The sequence below is a fragment of the Bos taurus genome, chromosome 14, assembly GCF_002263795.3.
Source record: "Bos taurus isolate L1 Dominette 01449 registration number 42190680 breed Hereford chromosome 14, ARS-UCD2.0, whole genome shotgun sequence".
Taxonomy (NCBI): domain Eukaryota; kingdom Metazoa; phylum Chordata; class Mammalia; order Artiodactyla; family Bovidae; genus Bos; species Bos taurus.
In genome coordinates this window covers 62,013,755-62,039,017 of record NC_037341.1, presented here as the reverse complement: position 1 = coordinate 62,039,017, position 25,263 = coordinate 62,013,755, and the positions used below count along the sequence as shown (strand labels likewise).

The 25,263-nt window shown below is 38.0% G+C and overlaps 1 protein-coding gene across 3 annotated transcripts in view; it reads right to left on the bottom strand.

Moving 5' to 3' along the window:
* The window catches only part of UBR5 (ubiquitin protein ligase E3 component n-recognin 5), a 139,010-nt gene that overhangs the window by 87,901 nt on the left and 25,846 nt on the right, over positions 1-25,263 (bottom strand). For all 3 annotated transcript variants that reach the window (XM_005215566.5, XM_005215567.5, NM_001192417.1), the window contains exons 2-5: positions 6,056-6,100; positions 5,401-5,482; positions 4,849-4,925; positions 4,027-4,146 (exon numbers count right to left, since the gene is read on the bottom strand). In XM_005215566.5, coding sequence (XP_005215623.1) covers positions 4,027-4,146; positions 4,849-4,925; positions 5,401-5,482; positions 6,056-6,100 — 324 coding nt within the window. The remainder of the gene's footprint in view (positions 1-4,026; positions 4,147-4,848; positions 4,926-5,400; positions 5,483-6,055; positions 6,101-25,263) is intronic.

Sequence of the window (25,263 nt, the reverse complement as noted above, 5' to 3'; positions counted from 1 at the left end):
CTAGCCTTCATTAAAGTCAAAAACTTTGGCTCTGTAAATGATGCTTGTCAAGATAATGAAAGACAACTTACAGACTGGGACAAAATAACTGCAAAAGACATTATCTGATTAAAAAATGGTTATCCAAAATATATCAACAATCTGATGGAAAAATGAGCCAAAGACCTTAAAAGAAACCTCACCAGAGAAGAGCTACATTGGGCAAATAAGCATACGAAAAGGTGCTTCATATATCATCAAGCAAATGTGAATTTAAAAAAAAAACAAGCCACCACTACATGCCTATTAGAATGACCAAAATCTAGAACACAAAATTCAGCAGTTGTGCTCCTTGGCATTTAATCCAAAGGAGCAGAAAACCTACATCCACACAAAAATCAGCACACAGCTTTACTCATAACTGCCAAAGTTTGGAAGCAACCAAGATGTCCTTTAGTAGCTGAATATGTAAATCAACTGTGGTACATCTATACAATGAAATACTGCTGCTGCTGCTAAGTCGCTTCAGTCGTGTCTGACTCTTTGCGACCCCATAGACGGCAGCCCATCAGGCTCCCCCGTCCCTGGGATTCTCCAGGCAAGAACACTGGAGTGGGTTGCCATTTCCTTCTCCAGTGCGTCAAAGTGAAAAGTGAAAGTGAAGTCGCTCAGTCATGTCCGACCCCCCGCCACCCCATGGACTGCAGCCCTCCAGGCTCCTCCATCCATGGGATTCTCCAGGCAAGAGTACTGGAGTGGGGTGCCATTGCATTCTCCGAATGAAATACTATTCAGCACTAAAAAGAAACGAGCTATCAAGCCATGAAAAGACATGGAGGAACCTTAAATGCATACTACTCTAAGTGAAAGAAGCCAATCTGGAAAGGCTAAATATTGAATGATTGCAACTATATGACATTCTAGAAAAGACAAAACTATGGAGATGGTAAAAAGATCAGTGGATTCTTAGGACAGTGAAACTACTCTAAATGATGCTATAATCAAAGATGCATGTCATTATAAACTTATCCAAACCCAGAGAAGGTCAAACACCCAGAGTGAACTCTCATGTAAACTATGGTCTGTGGATGATGATGTGCGGGTGTAGGTTCATCAACTGTAACAAATGGACCACTCTGGTGGGGAGTACTGATAACAAGGGAGGTTATACATGTGGTCAGGGGGAATATGAAAATCCCTGTACAGTCAGTACCTTCTCATTTTTGCTATGAACTCGAAAACTGCTCTTAAAATATAAAGACTTAAAAAAAAAAGGCATCACCTGGGTTTAATCATGAGGAAATAAGAGACAAAATCAAACATTCTACAAAATAACCAGTTTTCAAACTCATCTAGATCTGGAAAGATTGAGAAACTGTCCCAGATTGGAGGAAACTACAGAAACATGACAACAAATGCAACACAGGGTCCTGGACTGAATCCTAGAGCAGAGAAATGGTACTCGTGGGACAGGTGATGAAATCCGAATAAACTCTACAGATTAAGCACTGATCACTGTTAATTTCCTGGTGTTGATAACTGTACTATGATTATGTAAAATGTTAACATTTGGGGAAGATGGGTGAAATTTTGCAATTTTTAAAAGTCAAATAATTTTCAAATGAAAAGTTAAATTTAGAAATAAAGAGCACAGCATTAGGAACAAATGCCCCTATGTAAATGAATAAACTAAAGCAGGGATCAGCAAACTGTAAAGTGTAGAAAAGTAAACCATTTATTTAGGTTTTGCAGGCTCACCAGTCTTTTGTCATGACAACTCATCTCTGCCATTTTAGCACACAAGCAACCACAGAGAAAGTATCAAGTATAGTTGTCTCAATGAATATAGGAGGCAGTCAGGACAGATTTAGCCTGTAGGCTATAATGTGACAACCCCTCAACTAAAAAAAGAACTAAATTTTAATCTTTAAACAGGTAAAGTTTGATGTAGTATGATATGTAAGAGCATGCTTTCTTAAATAAAATCAAACATTTGCAAGTTTATCAGATAAAATGGGATCTCAACTTTTAAATCTAACTTTACCAAGAGAGTCAAAATGTTTAAAACCATCTTCCTCTCCTTAATTATATTTTGAAACAGTTTAAATTGCTTCTATTTCTCTGCTTAGCTTTTGAATACATATGCTAACATCATTGCTTTGGCATTATCTAACCACTAAATGGGTAATTTCAGAAGATCTAGCTATTCATAAATCAAGGTATAAAATGAATAAAACCATCTGGCTTGGAATCTGTATATGATTCTTTTAGTTCAACGGCATACCAGCTTTAGAGAATATGGACTTAAGAGTATCTAGTGTAAAAAGTAAAAATTTTACAAATAATTTTAAAAGTAAAAATTTTACAAATAATTTTAAAAGTAAAAATAAGGTACAAACTTTCAGTTATAAAATAAATGTCACAGAGATAAAATGTACAGCAAGGTACTGTACATTTGAAAGCTGATAAGAGAGGAGATCTCTAAAGTCCTCATCACAAGAAAAAAATCTGTAACCAGATTTGGTGATGGGTGTTAACTGACTGTTTCATTTCACATTACAGTTGACCCTTGAACAGCAGAGACTTTAACTGTGTGGCTTCCCTTATATAATAATTTTTTTTCAATAAATATACTGGAATTTTTTTTGGGGGGGGACTAACAGGAATTTAAAAAACTCAGATGAACCATGAAGCCTAGAAAAACTCCAAAAAAATTAAGAAAAAGTTATGTCATGAATGCATAAAATATTTGTAGATAGTAGCCTATGCTTACATAGGCATAAGGTGAATGATATTTAATATAAAACTAATACTGTTAGTTTTCTTACTGTTGGCTGCTCAATGACAGTTTTCTTACTGTGTTACAACTTTGCTTTCGTAGAATTACATTACCATACAGTATGCTTCTCTTTCTCTTAATTGGAGAAACTGTGTTTCTATCATCACAGGTAAGTAGTTTCTTTTAAATGAACAACGTTTCTAATATCATATGATAAATATGACTGTAATACTACATGCCATAAAGTTTTTATAACCATTCATTCATTAGTGTTTAAGTTAGGCTACCATGAAGTAATCATATTGCTGCTTCTTCACTATCAATGCATCAATCACTGTATCTATAAATACAATAAATATGAATCTCCCTTTCACATTATCTTTTCATTTTTGATGTCTAGTGTAAGTAATACGTATACCATCTAGAGTTTTGTATCATATAGGAAAATACTGACATAGGTAATGACAGACAATTCATTTTGCAAATAGATGGTACAAACTTACAGTATTGATAAGAACAGTACTGTAAATGTATTTTCTTCTCAATGTTTTATTTTTTCCTATCTTACATTATTATAAGAATACGGAATATAAAATATATAACATACAAAATACGTATTAATGAACTGTTTATGCTAATCCTAAGGCTGCCAGTCAACAAGAGACTATTTGCTGTTAAGTTTTGAAGGAGTCAGAAGTTACAAGTGGGTTTTTGACTGTACAGGATCAAAAATGTGCCCTAAATCCCACATTGTTCAAGGGCCATAAACATTTGTATACATGTATACACAAATATTGAACTGTTATGTTGTGCACTTGCAACTGTTATATGTCAAGTATACCACAATAATTTCTTTAAAGTAAAAAAGATTTCATTAAAGGCAGTAAAATTTAGTTATGTAATAGTTTGAAGCCTCACTAAATTTACTCAGAAAGAACTACCAGATTTGGCTACTAGAAAGAAATGTTACAATTTTTTTTACCTAAGAATTAATCAAAAATAAGACCAAAGATAATATAACTGAAATTTAAAAAATAACAAAGATGAATGACATAAATGCATATAGCCACTATACATTTTTAAAAGATGAAAAATCTAGGCTAACAGTAATTAGCCTATGTAGGCTTTTTTAAGTCATGGTGGCTCATTCTAAGCAACAGGACACCCTGCCCAGAGTTCCCTGGCTTCGTCACTAGGTAACACTGAGATGACCACTCGCAGTGACAGCACTCACAGACCAGTGGATGCATCATCAGGCCACAACTTACCCCAGGGTGTTGCCAGCCAGCCTGCCCAGAGTCTCAGAACCTGAGAGAAACCACGGGGAGTCGCTTGTCCTACCAGGTCTCGATGTCCTCCCTGCCCCAGAGCTGCTATTCAACTTTGACCTGGGAAAAAAACAAGAGGTAGAAAAATCACGGAAAAGTCCCCAAATGCCTAGGAATTCCAGGCTTCACTACATAAAATATCAGCTTAACAATTCTGATAACTCTCATTGAGATGGACACTTCAGAACAAAGAGCAAATCTAACAACTTGTAACCTGGTAACAATCCAGCTCCTGTCTGAACCTTTTTCATGGTTTAGCTGCAAACAAACTGTTCCTCAGATTTTTAAAAGTAATCATACTTTCTTCAGAAGCAGTCAACTGAAAGTCATCATGCATTATCTAGCAATGTTTTTTACATGTCATACTTGATAAAGACCAAAACTTTAAAGACTTCAAAAATTTCAAATTGAGTTACCTGATTTGGGAATATTAAGGGGGAAAAAAAATGATCTGAAAAGGCAGTTCACTCAAAGAGCAGATCTGACTTGGAACCTACCAAATACATATCATACTTCTGGTAACCTATTCTGTTAAGTGATCATTGATTCCTCTGCTACTGTTAATGTGAATATTTTAGCTATAAATCACTGTTTGCATAAAAATTAAAATCAAACTATAAAGTAACCACTGCATTCTATTTTAAGCACCTGGTTTTCTACAATGCTTTTTAACTTGACGGTTCCCCAAACCAAAACACAGATGGAATATTATACCTTTAAGAATTAAATTATTAATTAAATATAAAGGACATAATGACTTACCCATCATTATTGTCAGGTTTACCCAATTCCAATCGGTCTGGCTGTACTGAAAAACCAATCCTGCAAACTCTACCATCCTAGAAGCAAAGAAAATAGAACTTTCCCAAGTAAAAATGTGCATTAAAACTTGAGTTTATTCAACAAACAGATTACGTACCTATCACTGTCAATTCAAAAAGCCAAAAAATAAGCTCCCTTCCAGAAGGCACTCATAATGAAGCCAGGGAAGTATATTTTATATGCGTTACCATGAAACCAGTGAAGATAATGTAAAATATCTCAATCTAACAGAATTCAGAGTAAGAAAATAACTGGATATCAGGAACTTCATTCTCTTACTAACTAGTTTCAAGCTCTAGTAAATCATTTACACTTTCTCTGGGCCAGAGAATTTATACAATAAGAAAACAGAACTGGGTGAGCTCTGAAATAATTATCTTAAGAAACTGCTCTTTTCTTCATTTCTTCCAAAAGGAAGACACATGACGATGCACAGTTGTATTTTAACACTCATTTTCACTTCCCTACCTTAAGAGTAAACAAACAATTTACCTCAAGAAGGAAGGCAGCGTGATTTGGTCCCACCACACACTGTTTAATAGTAGCCTGCTCCAATACATTCAAAGGGGGATGGCTGAGGAATAAAGAAAAATATGCAAGCAAAGTTATTATTTTTTCCTCCAAAGTCATAGTATTTACTAGAAACTTTTATTACATGGTATACACATACACTCACACATCATATGTATGTGTGAGTGTGTCTGTATATATAATGAACATATATATACGTGTGTGTATATATATATATATATATAATGAAAATAATAACACCCTATCATTACAATGAAAAGACCCAACGAAATAAATAAGAAAATTATTTTTTAAATGGCAAATACACCCTTGAGGGTTTTTTCAATTTCAATTAACAGAAGAACTGCTGGCAAAACTCATTTTTAAAAAACTAATATTTATATATTTTAAAGCAATAATTGAAATACATTATCTTATAGCTCTTTGGTATGGCAGAGTTTTTAAAAATTAGTATGAACACAAACTATAATTCAAATGAACTCACTCATAAAAAGCTGAGAGCTAGATTAAAATATTCTTAATAGCTGCTACCTAAACATGAGTACGTTTTCCTAATTTTTGTCTTTTAAAAAAAGCTATTCTCCTCAGGAAATGTAAAATATTTTAAAACTCTTACCTGTTTAAATTGTATTTGTTCAGTTTCTCTGAAACTTCTCGTAACCTTTAAAAACAAAACAAAGCATGAATAAACAACACATACAGAGCCTTTGTAAACAAAAGAGCTCTCATCTGGAGATCTCTAACAGTATGTGTGTGCGTTCAGTCATGTCCGACTCTTTTGTGACCCCATAGACCATAGCCCGCCAGGATCCTCTGTCCATGGGATTTCCCAGGCAAGAATACTGGAGTGGGTTGCCATTTCCTTCTCCAGGGGATCTTGCTGCCCCAGGAACTGAACCCACGTCTCTGCATCCCCTGCATTGGCAACTGGATTCTTTACCATTGCACAACCACAAAAAATTTACTAAGGCAAAATGATTTGTATATTATCTTTAAGTTCTGTCTCTAAAAAGGTCATAAGTCAACCCTGCACTTGCTTTACCTCACCACCTCATTTGTAACTTCAATCATCATCTTATTTTACAGAAGAGGAAACAGGCTTCCAGATTTTAACAAACCAGCAGTAGAACTGGCAATTGGATCAATGCTCAATGGAAAGCCAATTTTTCAAACACTGTACTACATACGCTGAAAGAGATTCTTGAAGGTACAGGTATGCCACAAAATGAAACTATTTGGAAAGCACGTAACTGTTAAAGAATTTAAGATAACAAGGCAGAAACAATCCAAAAGCCAAACTGACTTTAAGGTGAGAATAGTCTCAAAAGTTCTGAAAGAAGGGCCGTGTGACACACGATTGTACAAATTAAAACCTTGGTGCCCAGGTTGGTATTCTGGTGGAATTGCAAAAATAAAAAGCAAAACCTTAGTGACCACATCTGTAAAACAAGGGTAACACCTGACATTTTTAAGAGTTATTGAATATGCTTAGAAAAATCTCAAAGGGCTATCTAACAAAGACATTAACTCATGTTATTTATCACCATTTTGCTGTTTCTCTCAAAGAAACTCTTGAGTTAATATAAAGAACTGTAATATTCATTTAAATTAGGTACTTCTGTCAACCTAAGGAAGACATTTTATAATATAAAGATGTAATCAAATGTAGAGATTTTAAGAGTTCAGTTCTATTATCTAAACAAATGCCTGATCTTTGAAAACAGTATTTGTTTTATTATTATTAATAACTGAAAAATAATTTTCAGAAATTCTTTTAAAAATAAACTGAGAATTTTAGAAAACAGGGGAAAAAACAGAACAATAAATCAACAGGAAATTTCATGAAGTTTGCTTTGTAAAGAGTGACAAAAATACATAAAATCAAATTTCAGTCATTCGTACTAACCACAGATTAAAGTGGTATACATACTCAAAATTAAACATACTTAAAGCTAGTTTAGGATTTAAAAGCTACCACAAATCATACAACATATGGGCAAATAAGCTAATTATTCCAATAAGAGATTCTACTAGGTACCAACTGTCCTTCAACTTTATCTGGTAAACTTCTATCCTCTGTTCTTTACAAGGAGCATCTTTGAAACACTAAAATGTGTATAAGCAAATGGTGCTATGCTAAGCCGCTTCAGTCATTTCCGACTCTTTGCAACCCTATGGACTGGAGCCCCCAGGCTCCTCTGTCCATAGGATTCTCCAGGCAAGAATACTGGAGTGGGCTGCCATGCCCTCCTCTAAGTATAAGCAAATGTCCAACACTAAATCATATTCCTATGCAAAAACAGGGCTTCCCAGGCAGCACCTGGGAACTCGCCTGCCAATGCAGAAGACATGAGATGATGGTTCAGTTCCTGGGTTGGAAAGATCCCCTGGAGAAGGAAATGACAACCACTCCAATATTCTTGCCATCCTCTGTTCCATGGACAGAGGAACGTGGTGGGCTATAGCCCATGGGGTAGCAAAGAGTTGGACACGACTGAGCACCCCACTCCAGTACTCTTGCGTGGAAAATCTCATCGACCGAGGAGCCTGGAAGGCTGCAGTCCATGGGGTCGCTAAGAGTCGGACACGACTGAGCGACTTCACTTTCACTTTTCACTTTCATGCACTGGAGAAGGAAATGGCAACCCACTCCAGTATTCTTGCCTGGAGAATCCCAGGGACGGGGGAGACTGGTGGGTTGCCGTCTATGGGGTCGCACAGAGTCGGACACGACTGAAGTGACTTAGCAGCAGCAGCAGGGCGACTAACACTTTCAAGCAAAAGTAACTTTCGAATGATGTCATACTTAATTTTCACTCCAAAACAGCATCTGATCATCTCTGATTTGGCTCTCAATAAAATAATTTTTGTTTTTCTAGTCTTTCATTAACAAAAAATGTTTTCTTCAGTCCTTTGAAGTCAAGCTTTTTTACCATCTCTCAGTCTGCTCATTTACAATGCACATATCTCTGCTCCAAGACAAGAGAAAACACAGGAAGAGTAATGCACTGTGGAACTCAGGAGCTCTGGAAGAAGGCTGACTAGCAAATGGGGAGAAGAAAATAAACTGGGAGGCCCTGTTCTGGGCAATAACCACAGCCTTGAGAAGACCTGGCAGGGAGGCATGAGTTCTCACTCTCCTCAGCTCACATTTACTCTGAGCCACGTATAAAACTCTTTACCAGACAACAGAGTAGAAAGACTGTGAGATAAGGCCAAGGAAGGCTTTACTTCCCAAAAGCCATAATAGTGACACTGTCAAAAGATACTTGTTCACCAGCATTCAACTAAACCCCTCATTTCCATTCCTTTTTTCTTAGCCCAACACTGGCTCCAGAGTTTTCACAAAGCATAAGGGAGTGAGGGGAGAATAAAATTTGTCGAAGTGTTCTCAAAACTGGACAACTGAGATTAAGAATTAAATGATGCTTTCATGGCTCCAAATACCACTGCAGGTAGTATCTATAAAACTAAAGTAGGGTTTGAGGATATCAAAATGCTAGAAATAAAGAGAAATAAAATAACAATTCAAGAACTCAAAAGCAAATTTCACGTTAGGAAGGGGATAGAAGAAATGGTTACAGACATAAAACTTTCTATTATTAAAAATCATGGTGGACTCCTAACTGTATCTGAAATGTACACCCATTCATACTGGAAATGATACCCACTGCATGACAAGAAATCCAGGCTTTACTCCCAGCTCATCTACCACTACTAGCCCATTAAGTTTTCTGTCTCATCTATGTGAAGCAAGACTAATCAGTCCTCTCTAGTTCTTTTTAGTCTTGAAACTGTTAAGAATGTATGAAATGCAAATATATCAGTGGAAGATATTTATGTTAATGTTTATATTGAAACAGCATTTACTGTCATATTCAATTTCATCTTACCCATCTGAAACTCTCATACACAAATTTATTTTAAATAGATACTTAAGAATGCTTTTCTAAATATCAAATTTGTTTAATTTCTTAATTCAATCCCCCAAATTTACAGAAAATATATGCCATTTTTCCAAATTTCAAGATAGTTATCATAACTAAATTGGCCCCATACACCTTTTTCTACATGGATCCCAGATAACAGTAACAAAGAAATCTTCAAAGCAAAAAAACAAAATCAAAGTACTAACTACAAAATAAAGGCTACTTTGTTCCCCTTAACATTATAGAATCCTGGGCAGACATGCAAAACTCAGAATCACTGCAGGCTACTGATCACATTCATTTAAATTTACTAAGTTACTGCATGTTTCCCCAAAATTATCAGGCATTCACCTATATTAAAGGATCCTCCTCCAAAAGCTTACAATGCTTAAAGTTATTAACTGTTTAGTTCAGTTCAGTTCAGTCGCTCAGTCGTGTCTGACTCTGTGACCCCATGAACTGCAGCACGCCAGGCCTTCCTGTCCATCACCAACTCCCGGAGCCTACCCAAACTCATGTCCATTGAGTCAGTGATGCCGTCCAACCATCTCATCCTCTGTCCTCCCATTCTCCTCCTGCCCTCAATCTTTCCCAGCATCAGGGTCTTTTCAAATGATTCAGCTCTTTTCATCAGGTGGCCAAAGTATTGGAGTTTCAGCTTCAACATCAGTCCTTCCAATGAACACCCAGGATTGATCTCCTTTAGGGTGGACTGGTTGGATCTCCTTGCAGTCCAAGGGACTCTCAAGAGTCTTCTCCAACACCACAGTTCAAAAGCATCAATTTTTTGGCGCTCAGCTTTGTTTAAAGTCCAACTGTCACATCCATACATAACCATTGGAAAAACCATAGCTTTGACTGGATGGACCTTTGTTGGCAAAGTAATGCCTCTGCTTTTGAATATGCTGTCTAGGTTGGTCATAACTTTCCTTCCAAGGAGTAAGCGTCTTTTAATTTCATGGCTGCAGTCACCATCTGCAGTGATTTTGGAGGCCCCAAAAATAAAGTCTGACACTGTTTCCACTGTTTCCCCATCTATTTGCCATGAAGTGATGGGACCAGATACCATAATCTTAGTTTTCTGAATGTTGAGCTTTAAGCCAACTTTTTCACTCTCCTCTTTCACTTTCATCAAGAGGCTCTTTAGTTCTTCACTTTCTGCCATAAGGGTGATGTCATCTGCATATCTGAGGTTATTGATATTTCTCCTGACAATCTTGATTCCAGCTTGTGCTTCACCCAGCCCAGCATTTCTCATGATGTACTCTGCATATAAGTTAAATAAGCAGGGTGACAATATACAGCCTTGACGTACTCCTTTTCCTATTTGGAACCAGTGTGTTGTTCCATGTCCAGTTCTAACTGTTGCTTCTTGACCTGCATACAGGTTTCTCAAGAGGTAGGTCAGGTGGTCTGGTATTCCCATCTCTTGAAGAATTTTCCACAGTTTATTGTGATCCACACAGTCACAGGCTTTGGCATAGTCAATAAAGTAGAAATAAATGTTTTTCTGGAACTCTCTTGCTTTTCCGATGATCCAGCAGATGTTGGCAATTTTGATCTCTGGTTCCTCTGCCTTTTCGAAAACCAAGCTTGAACATCTGGAAGTTCACAGTTCACATATTGCTGAAGCCTGGCTTAGAGAATTTTGAGCATTACTTTACTAGCGTGTGAGATGAGTGCAATTGTGCAGTAGTTTGAGCATTCTTTGGCATTGCCTTTCTTTGGGATTGGAATGAAAACTGACCTTTTCCAGTCCTGTGGCCACTGCTGAGTTTTCCAAATTTGCTGGCATATTGAGAGCAGCACTTTCACACCATCATCTTTCAGGATTTGGAATAGCTCAACTGGAATTCCATCACCTCCACTAGCTTTGTTTATAGTGATGCTTTCTAAGGCCCACTTGACTTCACATTCCAGAATTCGTCTGGCTCTAGGTGAGTGATCACACGATTGTGATTATCTGGGTCGTGAAGATCTTTTTTGTACAGTTCTTCTGTGTATTCTTGCCACCTCTGCTTAATATCTTCTGCTTCTGTTAGGTCCATACCATTTCTGTCATTCACTGAGCCCATCTTTGCATGAAATGTTCCCTTGCTATCTCTATAATTTTCTTAAAGAGATCTCTAGTCTTTCCCATTCTATTGTTTCCTCTATTTCTTTGCATTTCTGTATTTCTTCCCATTGTAATATTAACACAAGTTTTCTGTTTTTAAAAGAAAAAATAAGCCACCCTGGTGGTGGTAGTGTAGTTGCTAAGTCGAGTACACTCTTGCGACCCCATGGACTGTAGCCCACCAGGTTCCCCTGTCCATGGGATTTCCCAGTCAAGAATACTAGAGCAGGTTGCCATTTCCTTCTCCAAGGAATCTTCTGAATCCAGGGATCAAAACCACATTTCCTGCACTGCAGGCAGATTCTTTACTGCTAAGCCACCAGGGAAGCCCACCTTAGAGCTCACCAAATTCCATTTCAGAATAAATCTTTACATGTGATTGTGACGGGAAACAAGAACACAGCATTACATTACAAAATAACCTCATAACTCAGCATTTAATCTCATTTGGAGACAGGCAGGAAAGTCTTTGTGAGGTGGCTATAACACACAATGGATAGGTTAGCAGTATGTTTCTGACAATCCTTAGTACTCCGACACCAAAGATTTATTGTGTATTCCGATTCAATAATCTATTCTATTCCTTCAGATTTATAGACAGATTTACAGATCCACAGGCTGGAAATTTTTCAAGCACCAAGGTAAGGTAACAGCAAACCAGTATTAAAAGAGAAATAAGTATAACAGTACCTGCTAGAAGGTAATGTATTTCATAGCTGCCCTTGAAATTCCCTACAAGTTCAGTCTCATCTCTCCCAAATTTAACATTATAATTTCTATGACCCGCAACTGACAGCAGCACTTAATGCAGGGTCTTCAGTTTTATAATTCTCTGCCCTAATACTGAATCCCCTGCCACCTGTTCAATAAGCACATCCCCAAAACAAATGAAACCTGCTAGATTCCTAGTTACACTTCTAAATGTAAAAAATTTAGGTGTGTCTGGACCCCTAAAAGGCTCCAATTCTCCAGCATGTATTTCCCTCAGTCCACCTTCTACAAGATGATGTTTTTTCCTTTACCTGGAACTGTAAGACCAGGGATACCTATCCATGTTTCACGTTTATCAGTACTCACTTTAGTGGTAGAAAGTGGCGTAATTCTTCTGCCACCCATACATTTCCTCTAGTCTTGTTCTTATTTCTTCAGGACCAGCTCAAACACTAACTCCTCTCCATGAATTTTTCTGGTAGCTCTAATTTTCTTCCTACATAAACCTACAGCTTCTCCCTCATACAGGACCCTTTAATGGTCTACTTGACATTCTACAGTCACTTGTGTTTCGATCTAAACTGGCTTCAGACTTAAAGCAAAGAAGAGATAAAACTTACCAAGTATTTCCCCACTCTTCCATTTCTTTCCAACAGTGAAAAATGTACAGTAATACTTGTTATAATACATTTCAGGACCAGAAAAGATTCCTGATCTTAAACTAAACTACTCCTCAGGTCTTCCACCTCAAATTGAAGTTTAGAACAAGCAAGAAAAGCGTGAATATACAGATCTTTTTAGGACAGTTGCCCATATTAACTCATTAACAGACCAGTTGACACAGTGAAAACATCTGATAATTCACCAGTTACCCAATAATCATATTAGCAAACTACCTTTAAAGTGACCTCACACCACTCTCTAGATATCCATTCATGGAAATAAAACTTTTACCTATCCACATAATTTTATTTTGGAATATAGGGCTTAATAATCCATATGAAGAAACAACAGTGAATCAGTGAAAGGCTACTTATAACACTAAATCATAAGATTCCTACAGAAAATGTCTTAAAGAACACCTGTCATCCACATCAGAGAAGGCAGGTACTGCCAAAACTTAAATGCACCCAGATTATCTTTTTGTAGAAAAAGAAATACTGTAGGAATATTTCTAGCATTTCTCCAAAAGCAAACTCTCTAAAGCTTAAAATTCAAGAAGCAATCAAAGCGCACTTTTTTCTTTTTTTCTTTTGGAGCAATGGCTATGTTACCAGATTGATGGCAGAGAGAAGAGTCAAACCCTCCTCTGACCACAGAATATGGTCTCTGCACTGTATCATCACACACCTTCCTGAGTATCGGGAGTCCCCCCACAACACAGTTCTTTTATACCACTGTTGCACCGCACCATACAAACTGCCACCTCTGAAATGCTTCCTTGCATGCCAACTGTTCACATTATCAACAATAACAATAAATTCAAGCTATTACATGGTGGTGCTGCCTGGCAGCAGGACTGTACCTGGGAGAAAAGAATGTACTTTCGGCAAAGGTGCAGAGAGCATTCTGAGACGGTCATTTACTTGTGCCAGCATTTAGTAAGTACATTCCCACCCCCACCAGCAAACTGAAAGCCTGGAGTTAGCTTCTTCAATCCTGCACAGTGGGTATCCCAACCCCAGGTCCCTCTGCACACAGCCCTGGAGCAGGCCACCTGCTCAAGGGGAGCCCCTTGAGGTAGTTTTGGGTATCAAGACGGAAGGGATAACTGAGTCTCCTCCTCCTGCTGCACTGTGGATTTGTTTATGGGTGAAGGAGATGAAGTCTTTCAGCCTACCTGCCCACTGTGCTGTGACTTAAAATATTAGGAGCTACCTTGACCTGTGAGCCTGAGAAGAGCTTAGCGGAATTAGGGTTGCTTTGGCCCAAACAAGAAGCACCAGCACTTTAGGGGTGATTCCCTTCAACACAATTCCCTGTGATTATGAAAGACTCTCTTACTGTATGTCTGAAATATGACTTCAAGACATTCAATTTTCAGATACAGTTTTTAAAAATTCATTCTGTACTGCTTATATCTGAATTTAACCCTGATCATGCATTCCTAGCTTCAGAATTTCTCAGGAATTGGGGGTGGGGGGGTGGATAATGAGAGAAGCAGTACAGGTATTTAGACAATACATACAGAGAAGAAAAAAATCACTACACCAAAACTCAACAAGTGATGGTTTCTAAAAGGCTGGTTACAATGGAGGGTCTGAAACACTATTTATGAACTCTTAATACTGTTAAAACTAAAATCCAGGGGCTTCCCAGTGGCTCAATGGTAAAGAACCCACTTGCCAACGCGGGGGACACGGGTTCCATCCCTGATCTGGGAATATCCCACATGCTGCAGAGCAATTAAGCCCGCGAGCCACAACTACTGAAGCCGGCACCCTAGAGCCCGTGCTCCACGAGAGAAGCTAATATAATGAGAAGCCCGCACACTGCAACTAGAGAAAAGCCCGTGCAGCAACAAAGACCCAACAGAGACAAAAATTAGTTAATCAACTAATTTTTAAAAATCCACTGGTCTATTTTGCACTCAGAATAAATGTATCCATGCATGATTCTCTAGATGTAAAATGACATGGTAATGCAACATAAAGCATATGAAAAATGTAACCCTGCCTCCCTGATAGCATTAAATTTCTCATGAGCACTAAACGTTTATTTCAGTAGGGGAAGGTGAGGCGGTAGAGGCAAGGATCAGAAAGAACTTCTAAGATTTACATGCAAAAGCTACAGTCAATCAGTAAAAGGGGTGGGGAGGGGAAGTCTTTAAGTCTAAGTCACAAACTGCCAGCCTACAGGTGTACACAAGATATTGAATCACATGGCCTTTTAAATTTTTAAAAGACTGTTAAAGAACTTGGCCAACATGTAAAACTGGAAAATTTCAGATACTCAGATTTCTAGCTTCTTTTGAAAAATGAGATCTAACAACCAAGCTTCTATTGACTAGTGGTGACAAGAGGTACCCTTACCTGCCTAGCACCTGGAGGCATTTGCATTTGAGACTACTGATACAGATTATTCCTCCCACCCTCTAAAAGAGGGTATTTCCTTGTGAAGAGTAATCTGTTCAGTTTTATAATGCAAATCTCAGCTTGTACTTTGATCCATAATATATCTTTGCTTAGACATAAATCTTAGCCACTTTTTCTTTAGATTTGAGTTGACTTTTCTCTTTTTTGCCTACCAAAGAAAATGGTGCCAGGTAGCAAACACTTTTTCTTTTTTTTAAATTTGGTTGCACCGGGTCTTAGTTGTGGACACGGGATCTAGTTCCCTGACCAGGGATTGAACCCAGGCACCCTGCACTGGGAGCAGTCTTAGCCGCTAGACCACCAGGGAAGTCCCCTGACTTTTAAAAGACTCCAAATCACCCAAATGATGGCTTTTATAGGAGGAAAAAACCCATCTGTCAGCTTCCTGAGTAACCAGTTATAGGTAGGATTTCTATATACTTTGTGCTTATGGACAAAACGAATGTCTGTTTATATAATGTGTTCATTTTACCTTAAATAAATAAACACAAGACATTCAGCCTCAAGATACATTCAAGACCAAAAAAAAAAAAAAAAAGTTTCCAGATAAATACAGAAAATGATATAAATTTTAAGTGGGAAATTTAATTCTTACTCCTAAAATGGTTTTCAGGTGAAACAGCTCAAACATTTCTATACAACTAAGATGAGAAAATTCCACGTTATAGACATACTCTGCAACTACAACAAAGAAAAATACATTATACTTACAAATAATTTCTTCCCTTAACATAAGAAAATATTCTAGTTAGAAATTCCTATATAATGCCATAAATAACATTTTTCATAATAAAACGAAAAGGAGACCAAAATCCCAAAATACTGTGCCATTCGAAAGATAAACACATCTCTGAGAAACTAGCACAAGAAAGTGAGTCATTTTCCTTTAAAGCAAAACCATCCATGTTATTTTCAGCTCCATTCAAAACAGGAAAAGGGAAATACACATGCCAAATGGACAAGAAATTTGGTAGGAAAAGATAAAGATTTGGCCTTTACACATTAATCCTTCTTTATAATTTCCTGTGTCTTTGTCTCACCTAATTTCAATTTCTTAACAGTAAGACTACACATACATACAAGAGTCAAACTTGTGTTAACTTGCATGCTAACAGAGTAAGAAGACTTCTTTAGTCCTTCTGTTTCAAAAATGTAGCATCCAGCCAAAATTTTAAGAGAAAAGTCTTGGTTTTTCTTCACTCTTAGGCCATATCCACATTCTGAATAACTACAACATCATTCAATAAAGTACCTGCCAAATGCATATAATGTATTCGAACTGTTACAAACCCCATTTTAACTCCACATGCAAATCAAACGTCTCATGAGAAACTAATGCACTTTGTAATATAAATACTACTGTTCGGCAAGGTACTCAGTTCTTTAAATAGAGCTATATACCTATGATTAAATCTGATTTTTCCACAAAACAAGACTATAAGGAGGTTAGGTTCCTGACCAAGGATCCTGATGCCATTAGACTCAGGAAAGCTTCTTTAAATGACAGATAATGGGATGGATTCTTGTTTGCCCTTTTAACATCGAAGATGAAATAGTAGTTTTACTGCCTCTGAAACGGTCACTGGACATTCTTGAGCTGCCATTCCGTCTGCTCCAGGAGCCATCCTGCAGTCCTGAGGGGCAGCATGGTGGTAGGGAAAGAAGGGGCTGTCAGACAAACCAACCTGGGTTCAATTCCATCTCTTCCATTAACTGGTTCTGCAACCTTGGGCAAGTTCACTTTAACCTCCCAGAGCATGGAAGGTTTCTTGCTCTGTTAAATGAAGATCAACCACTTGTTTGGTAGTGCTGCTGTAAGGATTAAAGGTAATTTTGCAATGTACCCTGGAAAGAGCCAAGCACTTAAATGCTCAATAAATGGCAGCCATTATCATTATCACTGAAATATACTTTTCATCCTTGGATAGCTTGCTCTATAGACTGCTGCTTCCAATCAGCCAACTTCTAGCTTGAACCGGTTGCCAAATTAAACAAGGCCCAATTTGAATCTGGAGATCTGGTAGGAACCCGAAGAACCAGGGAATGACAACTAAGTCTGGGAATTCCTGGAACCAGAAATCTGTAGGCACACTGTAACTCTTTGTATCCTGTGCCTAGGCTTTTATTTCACAACAGTAAGAGATTCCTTCTCTTCTCTCCCCTACTACTTCCAGTCTCATCTCCTAACACTTCCAGAGCACTGCATACTCCAGATATCACTACTGCATATTCCAGATATCACTATGCTCTCCCAAGTTCTTAACTAGATTATATTCACAAACTACTCTATTTTTCTCTTTCCTTTTGGCACACTGTATAGCTTATGAGAGCTCCCCAACCAGAAGTAGAACCCAGGCCACAACAGCAGAAGCACAGAATCCCAACCACTAAACCACCAAGGAGCTCCTTACTTTATTTTTTTGTACACACCCATTTCTTCAGCCTAGAATAAACTATACTCCACTGCCCTCTACACATCTATAGATACTAATCCCTCAAGTTTTGGCTGAAAGAACCTGTGGGAATATCTTAACTAATCTTTCACTCCAGGCTATACTAGGTCTTCTTCTGACCCCCCTGGGGCATACTTCCTCCACTGTACTTATACCGTATAACTACTTGTTTGGTGAAATATCTGTCTCTTTCCCAGCTTATGTGTTATATGCCGAATACACCATGAAAAATGCCGGAATGGATGAAGCACAAGCTGGAATCAAGACTGCCGGAAGAAATATCAATTACCTCAGATATGCAGATGACACCACCCTTATGGCAGAAAGTGAAGAAGAGCCTCTTGATGAAAGTGAAAGAGGTGAAAAAGTTGGCGTAAAACTCAATATTCCGAAAACTAAGATCATGGCATCTGGTCCCATAATTTCATGGCAAATAGATAGGCAAATAGAAACAGTGACAGACTTTATTTTTTGGGGCTTCAGAATCACTGCAGACGGTGACTGCAGCCATGAAATTAAAAGACACCTGCTCCTTGGAAGAAAAGTTATGACCAACCTAGACAGCATATTAAAAATCAGAGACATTACTATGCAGACAAAGGTCCGTCTAGTCAAGGCTATGGTTTTTCCCCTAGTCATGCATGGATGGAAGAGTTGGACTACAAAGAAAGCTGAGCGCCGAAGAATTGATGCTTTTGAACTGTGGTGTTGGAGAAGACTCTTGAGAGTCCCCTGGACTGCAAGGAGAGCCAACCAGTCTATCCTAAAGGACATCAGTCCTGAATACTCATTGGAAGGACTGATGCTGAAGCTGAAACTCCGATACTTTGGCCACCTGATGCGAAGAGCTGACTTTCCTGAAAAGACCCTGATGCTGGGAAAAGACTGAAGGCGGGAGGAGAAGGGGACGACAGAGGATGAGACGGTTGGATGCCATCACCAACTCGATGGACATGAGTTTGAGTCAGCTCCAGTAGTTGGTAATGGACAGGGAAGCCTGGTGTGCTGCAGTCCGTGGGGTTGCAGAGTCGGACACAACTGAGTGACTGAACTGAATAGCCTGTGTGTTAGTCACTCAGTCATGTCCGACTCTTTGCGACCCCATGGACTATAGCTCGCCAGGCTCCTCTGTCCATGGAACTCTCCAGGCAAGAATACTGGAGTGGACTGCCATTTCCTTCTCCAAGCCTGAAACTCTACAAAGGCAAGAACCATGTTTTCACTAATTTCTAAACCCCCAGCACCCAATACATAGTAAAACCCTTCTGTGCGCTGATGGATGGGTGGCTGAACAAATGAGTAGACGTTCATATCCCTGCGCTAAGTCCTACGGTGCCTCAAAATGCTGAATTCATAGCTTTTTAAATTCTTTTCATAGTCGTTCTTAAAAGATTTTAGCTTTTCTGCTATGAGAACAATAGTATGAGACTAGATTTTTTAAAACACACTAAGGAATACTGTCCTACAAAATAAACCTATGGAGGCTCTGCCCTAATTCACATGGTCTTACAATACTCTGAAGAATCTGTCTAAACTCTTTTCTTTGAGAATCATCCCCAGAAAGAGTTCACCAGACAGGAAAACCACTTGGTACTGTAAGCCAGGGATCTTCTCCTAATCCCTCCACTTAGCGAACAGTCTTCTTTCTCCCTCCATCTTACCCTCCTCCACAGTGTAATTCTGGTTGGTATAAAGGAATGTACTGAAAGGCCAAAAAGAAGCTGGAAACAAAGGGAAGAGAGAAGGTGAGCCATCAGGAAGTAAAAGTACAGATAAAAGTCTGTGTGCAACTCACCTGAATGTAAGTGCCTGAAACTGTAACCTGAGTCTAACTGGTTAAGCGCCTTAAAACCAAATGAGTGAAAGTCTAATTCCTAGCTATCTTTTGGCAAGTAATGCAGTAAAATATTTTAACATTTTAATGCTGTGCCAACATAAGAATTGGATATAAATACTCATATTACTTTTTTATTTGTTTGGGGTTTTTTTGGGGGGGAAGGAGGGTTGTTTAGCCAAACATCTGCATTGTAGCCATGAAAAGGCAAAATCAGTGCCAACCCAAGTCCTACCTAGATACCAAAAAAAGCCCTGCTTTTTTTGAGTCTCTGCTTCACTATTAAAAGAGGAGCATGACCTTGAGCAGGTCATTTTAAAATCTGCTCTCATGTTTCCACCTCTGCCAGAAATGGTGCCTACCATAGCTGCTTCAGAGTTGTTTTAAGAATTGGAAAATATGTCACATGCAAAAGTAATGTGTACCATCTAAAATAATAGCATCTAAACCTGGCTAATCATCCAATCTCTAAGGAACATTTTAAAAGACATAGTACCAGACCCCACCCAAACTTACTCAGTCAGAAATCTCCAAATACAAGACTCAGTAATTTATGTTCTAGCTAAATAAATTATGACACATTCATAAAATATCTCTGGAAGGAATAACATCTTAGTCATCTATGAGGAAAGGAAGTAGGCAGCTAGGAAACGGAGCAGGAAGGGAAGTTTTTCACTGAGTGCCAATGTACACTTGGTTAAATTTAAATCACATAAACATTCTATCAACTCAAAATTGAAAAAAAAAAAGGTCTAAGAAACCCAAAGTGATGCTGATGATAAAATAAGTTTGGAAATCACTACTCTAAGATATCACAAATACATGTAAGCATTTCTTAAAATAGTCCCAAGATTAATAGTCCATGTAGGACCCTACTATTTCAAGTTTTGGAAATGTTGCTTAGGAAAGTCCCTTCTTAGAAATTCACAATCCACATACCTCTATTAGACTCTGGTAAGTCCTAAAACAAAGAAACCTGATTAACTATGCTTAATCCTATGTTTTCCAAACTGAAGTGAGCACTGTTTGGGAAACACTAAACATGGAACACAAACAGGCCATTCTTTCTAGTAAGGTTTTAGGGAACCAGAGGACACCGATTTAATATCTAAACTCCCAGAAACAGAGACCACGTGTTATTCATCTCTACCCCCACAAAAGCCTACAGCTCAGTAGTGACAAAATGCCTTTCCTTTTTTCTTTATCTAAACAAAAATGATTTTCCAATTTCCTTACTGTTTAAGCAACTTCAAGGATTAAAAAGAGAAACAGCATAAACAATCTTACTCTACGTAAAATTACATCAACATATATCACAGCAGACAGTTTTTTAAATCCAAGTAACATGGCAACAGCATTTCTATTTCTCTAAGTAGAAAAAATTAAAGATATTTAGTTTTGATTCAAACTAATCTACTTTTAGGAGACAGCAATAGATTTCATTATTTTCCTTCTACAGTGTAAGTAAACCTTGCTGGGCATCTTTATTCCCATGAAGCCAGACTAACCAAGTGGGCTTTACACAACAACCTTGCTTATTACCTGAAGCGTTATCATCAGTATACCCAGGGGGGTCTGAAAGTTGTATCTAATGGCTTCTTTGAAATCTGTACCTACTAGGGTTCTTAACACCAGGTCTCTATCTCAGAAAACCTGAAGGAAGGTTTTCTGAACTAGAAATTCGAAGATACAAACTGAAATTATTTTTTTTAAAAAAAGGTCAAAACTACAAGCCACCACAGTCAAATTTAAGAGCTCTACCAGATTCCTTTTATCACTACGGAGCACTAATGAACACAAATCTTTCCTCTCTAGCAACACAGCAAAGGCTTGCCTCCCCACCCCCATTTGGCCTTCAGAGATCTACCAATAAAAGTTTCCAATTCCTCATCTAACAATAAATATTCAACACAATATTAGCAGACACAACAGGCAGTCTCTGATTTACAGACTGACATCAAAGATAGAGAGGGCTCTCATCCCATCTCAACCTCCAACCACTTAAAAAACAAAAGCCAAACACCCATACACACACAAATGTGGTGTTTTTAGACAATGTGTGGATAACTAAAGGTAGAGAGCTAATCCTGAGAATGACCATGAAGGACATCAGTCTATCGAACTGCCAATCCTTAATTATCACTCCCAGGTGGCTAGTTTCTTTCCCATTAAAAAAAAAAAAACAAAACTCAAAACTCACTTCTTAGTCACAGATGCAATATTCTCAATACTGCAGCATCAAGAACTAACAAGTTCACTGGTTTAATTCTTTCTTCATAACTAACTTCAACCTCCTGAAAAAGGAAGATGATGGAGCAGAAAGCGAGGCAGAGCCAAACACTAGCCTCACCTCCAGCCTGGCACGCCTGTAATTAGCACCATCTCAGACTGTCCTACCAAACACTAGGCAGAAGAGGAATGTTTCCCACATTCAGTCACCATTATCATAGCAACAACACAGCTACATATAGCACAGCTCTCCTGGTTCCCACAGAAGTAACTGGCATCTGTAGTGAAAGACAGAGCTGAAGAGTTAACAAATATAACAAAATGGAACCAGCCTAACAATGAGATTACTATTAATAAATACTACCAATTCACAGTAGGACTCGAAAGCTGCTTGTCCCAGACTAACTACATTCTTGACACCTCCTTTCTTAGCACTGAATACTCCATCAAGTCTGACGTGGGAAGTCAATGAAAAGGTCTTCCACAGGTTTGGGTGGGACTGTTCCCTCTACTTTCCTTTCCATATAAAGCTGAAAAGAGTAAAGTGAGTAAAACTAAAACAGAAAGAAGAAATGTATAAGATATGTAACAATTAACAAACACTGACTGAATATTATGGGCAGGTATGCGTATCAGTGGGCTAGAAGAATCGTTGCAATAGAGTTGGTGTACTTTGCTCTCTCTGGAAAACCTCTCCCACTCTTAATATACAGCCATGAAAGACACCTGTAAAAAAGAGAAAATCAAAAGACATAGCTGAGATCAAATAAAAGATAAATATCTCCACAGATGGGAAATAATGCTCAAAGTGCTCCCCAGTGAGAGACTGGGTTCATCCTGGAAGCTGGAGTTAGACTCATGGTTTTGTTATAAATGTTGTGACTGAAAAGCTTAATAGCAGCCACTAAAAGAACAGAAATAGCAATCTATGGTTTCTAGTCAAAAGCAGAGGGAAAAAAGAAAGAAATGCAGGAAACTAGCAATCTAACAAAGGAAAAAAGGCAGTGAAATAAAAGGTTCAGAAAATATAAAATTCAGACAGTAGAAATAAACCTGCTTATTCAAATGGTTCATCACACATATTAAAAGTCAAATATTATCAGATTGGAGGAAAAGGAAGTATGATGGAAGGGCTGAGAGACATTATATAACAATAAAAGGAATAATCCACCAAGAACAAGTAACATGCAAGACTCTGAATGCTCCTAATACCACATCTCAAAAATCATCTCTAGTAAAAACTGACCACTTGAGGAAATGTCAACTCCAATGAGAAATACACTTCTATCAGAAAGTGATAGTTAAAGCAGAAAAAATATCAGTAAAGACAGAAACTGTACTGGAACTTTACGGAAAAGGAACATTAACAAGCTTAGTCTAACAAATAAATACATAGAAATCTGTCCCCAGACTGGGCTGCCACAGGTTTTAAGGCATAAAGAATATTCCAACTTCTAGACTTAACAGATATATAAAATTTCCTTCAAATTAAAGGAATAAATGTAAGGTTGCCAACTTTTCATCTTGCCAAGATGTGGTACCAATATTTTACTGAAAGATAAATTTAAAATTTAAAAAGTAAGAAAGACAAATCTAAATAACTGGCACCAACACAGAAGTGTACTTAATTTGATAGTTTTATTTGATGTCATAACAACAACTATACAGATTTTTTTCATTTAATATCAAATTCTTGATATAATAGTCTTTGTTTTCCATGAGAAAACAAAAGACTACAAGAGGTTGATTTACCTATAATTACTCAAATAAGAGGTGAAAGAGAGGAGGGGAGACAAAACCTCTTGAAGCCTCTATTCTTGTCATGGTATCGCACTTGCCATGGGTCCAATTCAATCAACAAATACTTCCTGACAGCCCAGAGGTAAGTATTACAGGAAATAAGCTGCACTATATGATACACTGGGAAGAGAGGGGAGACAAACAGCACCACCTGAGGGGGTCTCTACATACTTGGGATGATCACCTTAATTATGCACCACAGCTACAGAAAACTGTGCCATCTACCCCTTAGGAAGCCTGAGAAAGAAAGGGAAGTTGAGAACCACTAATTCAATCCACACATCTCAAGTAGTGTACTATAATCTACTTGTAAAAACAAAAGGCATCCATAAGGAAACAAACAAAACACTAAACTGGGAGCCAAGATAAGTGCTATAACCAAAACTTACTGTAAGAGAAGGCAGCATTCATTTCAGGTTAGAAGAATCAGTGAATGCCAGGGCTTCTGGGAAGTCAGGATTTTGAAATGGGCTTTGAAGGGTGTTGAGATTCATCATCTCAGAAAAGGGGACACATGTCAATGAAAACATAAGTATTTGTCTACTAAACTAAAAAAAAAAATGGCTCTTATACAAATAAAAAGGCTACAGTTACCAAAAAGCCGAAAAGATCCTAAGAAACTGAAATTATTTTTCTTACAAATAATCTAAACAGTAGATAGTGCCAGAGTGTCTGCAAAAAACAACAAATTGTATACCACTTCCTGTGATCAAAGTATTATTCTTTTAAGAACTGAATCTCCCTTCCAAGTAAGGGTGAATAAATATAAAAATGGACTCCCCTGGTAGCTCAGTGGTAAAGAAACTGCCTGCAATGCAGGAGACCCAGGTTCTATCCCTAGGTTGGGAAGATCCCCTCGCTGTAGGAGGGCAAAGGACCTCTGTCCCATGGACAGAGATCCGGCAGGATACAGTCCACGGGGGTCACAAAGAGTTGGACACAACTGAAGCAACTGAGCATGCATGCATGCACTGAAAGAAAACTGACATGAAAACAGAAAAAAAAGGAAGTCCAACATACTTCACAGAAGCAGATCTCATTAGCTGGACAGCAGATACAAGATCTGACAATCTTTCCACTTTGCTACCTCTTGTGGACATGAAATCAGACTCAGTGAAGACTTCAGAGAAGAACCTGAGCTCCCTGAAGAGAAACTTAATAAATGGGGAAGCATAGTGAAAGAACACCTTTCTTCCTGCTCTTCACTAGACGGAGAAGAAAATGAGGGAGAAAACATTTCAAGAAAGGTAGTAAAAGAAAACACAAGCCCTGACTACAGTAAGTTTTAAAGAACTTTCCCCATGCCTGAAGAACAACAGAGGCTTCCAAAAATTAAATTTTGAGACAGGCTTTAGTCCATTTTGGAAAGTTGTCAAACCTGCACATCCTGGGACATTCATTCTCAGGAAGAAAATGCAGGACCACTGCTAAGCCAATAGCAAGCTTCAAACCTCCCCTGAGAGCAATAAACCATAATGGAAAAGAACATGAAAAAAGAATATACATACATAAAAGTATAACTGAATCACTTTGCTGCACACCAGAAACTAACGCAACACTGTCAATCATACTTCAGTGAAATACTACATTACGTTAAATTGAATTTTAAAATAAGAGAAAAGAAGAGACAGGACAAAAGCTTGCTTCCGCTTCCATG